Source organism: Theropithecus gelada, unplaced genomic scaffold, assembly GCF_003255815.1.
Source record: "Theropithecus gelada isolate Dixy unplaced genomic scaffold, Tgel_1.0 HiC_scaffold_15883, whole genome shotgun sequence".
Classification (NCBI taxonomy): Eukaryota; Metazoa; Chordata; class Mammalia; order Primates; family Cercopithecidae; genus Theropithecus; species Theropithecus gelada.
In genome coordinates, this window is record NW_020257640.1 from 3,369,032 (window position 1) to 3,372,866 (window position 3,835).

Below are 3,835 nucleotides of genomic sequence, written 5' to 3' on the forward strand. Positions count from 1 at the left end.
GTGAAGCTCTTGCCAAGTCTCCCATGCCACAGGTCTCGGAGTTCCGGAACACCTCCCCTCCCCTCCCCTCAGGTCTGGGGCTCTCCTGGCGCCCTGCATCCCTTGCTGGTCTCCCTCTCCCTGAGTGTGCCATCTGCATCCACAGGACCTTGATTGACAACACTCTTAAGGTACCCTCGACTTAAAACAGTCTCTTGGGCCCACACTAACTTCTCCTCTTTGCCTCTCTAGTCTTTTAACCTCTACCAGAGTGGAGGAAAATTGGGATTTGACCACCACTTAAATTGAGCGGTGGTTCTTCACTGTAGGAAAGTCTTCACATAACTGCAAGTACCCCTGGTGGTGAGGTGTGGCCTGACTCCCACAACCGGGTGGCATTTAAGACCAAGAAGGAGGCTGGGTGAGGAGGCTCATGCCTGTAAATCCAGCACTTTGAGAGCCTGAGGAGTGCGGATCACTTGAGCCCAGGAGTTTGAGGCTGCAGTGCAGTGAGCTATGATCATCACTGCAGTCCATTCTGGGCAACAGAGTGTGATGCTCTCTCAAAAAAAAAAAAAAAAAGGAGACCAAGAAGGAGGGATGTCTGTTTATTTACAGCGCACCCTTTGTGCCAGGCCCTTATGTTCATGACCTTACCCAACTCCACAATCTTGCAAGGTAGTTTACATCATCTCCGCTTTTCAGTTCAAGAAACGAAGGCTCAGATTCATAGTCCCTGAATAGTCCCTCATAGTCCCTGAGTGCATTAAGTAGTGATTACAGTAGAATCTAAGCTATTTCATTCCAAAGCCTGTGATTTTTCTGGCCTTGAGCTATAGATCCAAAGGCTACAACAGGGCCCTGCAGACTCAGTGGCAGGGTGGTGTCTGCACAAGCTGGACGTGTCCTTGTGATGAGCTCATCAGGAGCGGCCCGGGTTGAGCATCATCCTCCACATGTGCAGCAAAGAGTCCCGGCGGGTGGTGTAGGGTAAATGTTTGATGCGGAACCAGTGTCTGGGGACGATGTTCCCGCTGGGTGTATACAGCTTCTCCCCCTCCTTGCCCAAGAGACTGCGCAGGGCCAGATTGCCCGACAGAAGCTTCTCATAGAACTCCACTCCACCGCAGACATAGGCTGCAGAGAGGGAGGCCGTGCGGCGGTCCAGCCAGGACTCCACGGCATGAGTGAGAGAATCCTTGGAGAAGGCGTAGACTACAAAGCCTGCCACTGCTGCCACCAAGTTGAAGGCAGCCCGTAAATTCATGGGGCCTCCATAGAGCCCCAGGGTGTACTTGGCACCCACGCCCAGTGCCCAGGTCCCTGCCAGGCAAGCTGGGGCCAGCAGGGCCTGCAGGGCAGTGGTATTGCTTTCCAGGTACACCACTTCCCTGGCCAAGGCGAACTTCTGGGCTTCATGGGACAGGGTCAGGGCAGCTCTCAGCCGGGCTCCTGCTGGGCTCCGCCAGTCCACTCTTTGCCCATATATGACCGTGGGATGGTCAGGGCTGATCACTAGGTCCCCCAAGAAACTGGCAGGGATGCCCACCACAGCCCCAGCAGGGAGCCTGGGGAAGCCTGCACTCACAGGCTGGAAGGTGAAGGTGGTGAAGGGCTTGTAGCAATGGCCTGAAGGAACACCTATGTCCTGTAGCACCTCTTGGAAGAGGCTCTGCAGCTGTGGAGGGAGCGGGGCTGGCTGGCCCTGAGCCCAGTACTGGTAGAGCCATTGGACCACGGGATCCGGGAAGAGGTGGTACGAGATTTGAACTCCAAACAGGCCTGCACAGGAACCCACCAACAGGCCTGTCCTGTGTCTCCGCACAAATGCTGCAGTCCGCCACAGGGGACCTGCCATGAGTGTGGTCACCGTGGACAATCTGGGTCAAGAAAAAGAGAAGTCAGCCAGTTTCCCCGGGTCAGCCTGCAGACTGAACATCCTCCAGGGGCCACACCACCTTTTAAAACCGAAGTAACACAGTATAGTGGTGAAGAGCGTGGGCTCTAGAGCCAGAGCACCTGCGTTCAAATCCCAGCCCCATCTCTGTGCATCATTTCCCCATCTGCCAAACAGGTGTGTCGTAATAGCCCACCTCTAGGGTGGCTGTGATGAGCACATGAATAAACATATATAAGATATTTAGCGTCTGGCTCAGAAGCAGGTATTCCTTATAATGGCTGTAATGACTTTTATTCCCATCGCTGGGCACAGCACTCAAACCGCCTCATCCCACTCATCCCATAGGAAAGCCCTATGATTACTAATTTATAAGAAAAACGTGTTCAATTTATTGAGCGCTTACTATATGCTAGACTCAGTTCTGAGCACTCTAACAATTGAACCCTCACAACCCCATGACCAATGACTACAGCCACCCCTATTTCAAAGCTGTGGAAACAACTGGCCAAAATCCTAAGCTAGTAAAGTGACAGTGTTATGGGCTGAACTGTCTCCTCCTCCCCAATTCATATATTCAAGTCCTAACCCCCAGTACCTCACACTGTGGCTGTATTTGGAGACAGGGTCTTTAAGGAGGTAATTAAGATAAAATGAGGCCATCAGTATGGATCCTAATCCAATTTGACTGGTGTACTTATAAGAAGAGATTAGGATGCAAACAGGCACAGCGGGAAGACGATGTGAGGATCCAGGGAAAAGGCTACCACCTACAAGCCAAGAAGGGAGGTCTCAGAAGGCACTAACCCTGTTAACATCTTGGTCTTGAACTTCCAGCCTCCACAACTCCCAGAGGATAAATTTCTGCTGGTTGGGCCACCCCGTCTGTGGTACTTTGGCATGGTAGCTCTAGCAGACTAACACCGGCATAGTATTTGAGCACACGCTGTCACGTGTTCACAGCAAACTTTTTGTTTTAGAAAACTCGTTATGCTAAATTACAAACATATACCAAAGTAGACAAAATAGTACATCCATCAACTTCAATCCCATCAACTCATGGCCAATCTTGTTTCATTTCTCTTTCCACTCACGCCTCCGTCCAACTGGTTTATTTTGAAACATCCCCGGGCATCTTATCCTTTCATCCTTGAATATGTCAGTAAAAATTCACAATTATTTAACTTTGATTGAAACTTACTGTATTCCATGTCGGTGAAAAGTGCTTAATGAGCAACGAATGAGTTGCCGCAAACAAAAACGCAGGGTACAGCTTGGCCTATCTTAATCAAGAACTCCTATAAGAATCATTATCATTCGAGCTTTTTTTTTTTTTTTTTTTTCCCCCAATGCGGAAAGTGAGGCTAAGAAAGGAAGCGTCCGGGTCAAAGTCCAACGTCCCTAGGACCACCGCGTTGCGGGGCCGGCCTAGGAGATAGTACCAAGCAGCCCGCCCGGGACTGGGCGAGGACGGGCTGCAGGAGCCCCGCAGAGGGGTCCTCGCTACGCTTCCACCCTGGGCCCCCTAGGCTACTCCGTAGTCTAAACGCGCTTCCGGGTCGCATCAGGCCGGAAAATGGTCCCTCCCGCTTGCCCGTGCGCTCACCTTCCCTGCTGCAGCCCGGAACGCCTAAATGTGCGCGCGGCAAGGCGGCCGCAAAGCATGCCGGCCCGGGATCTGGGGGCGGGGACTTCGGGAGGCGGAGCTCGCCGGCCCGGGGCCTTGCGACGGGGACTTCAGGGGGCGGAGCTCGCTCGACGGGTCTGGGGGCGGGGACCAAGAGAGGTCTGGGGACTGGACTCTTGGGGGCGGGCCTGGCGGGGGGGGCTCAAGGGGATCCCCGTGAGTGGCTCCGGCCGCCGCAGAGGCTTCTCCCCTAACTGTGCACCTTGGGGTGGGTCCGCAAGCCCTTTCTCCTCTGCGTTGAAACGCGTCTTTGATTAATACAAAAATTAGCT

General features: G+C 53.1%; 1 protein-coding gene across 1 annotated transcript; it reads right to left on the reverse strand.

The window, feature by feature from the left end:
• Positions 1-571: 571 nt before the first annotated feature.
• On the reverse strand, positions 572-2,693 carry LOC112617112 (transmembrane protein 177). Its single transcript, XM_025373831.1, has one exon. It carries the CDS (start codon positions 1,835-1,837, stop codon positions 902-904), a length of 936 nt encoding a protein of 311 aa, XP_025229616.1. The 5' UTR covers positions 1,838-2,693; the 3' UTR covers positions 572-901.
• Between the last annotated feature and the right edge of the window lie 1,142 nt (positions 2,694-3,835).

What these genes read in the sequence shown, in the direction of transcription:
- LOC112617112 (XM_025373831.1), bottom strand. Translation starts at nt 1,837, where the DNA reads ATGGCAGGTCCCCTGTGGCGGACTGCAGCATTTGTGCGGAGACACAGG.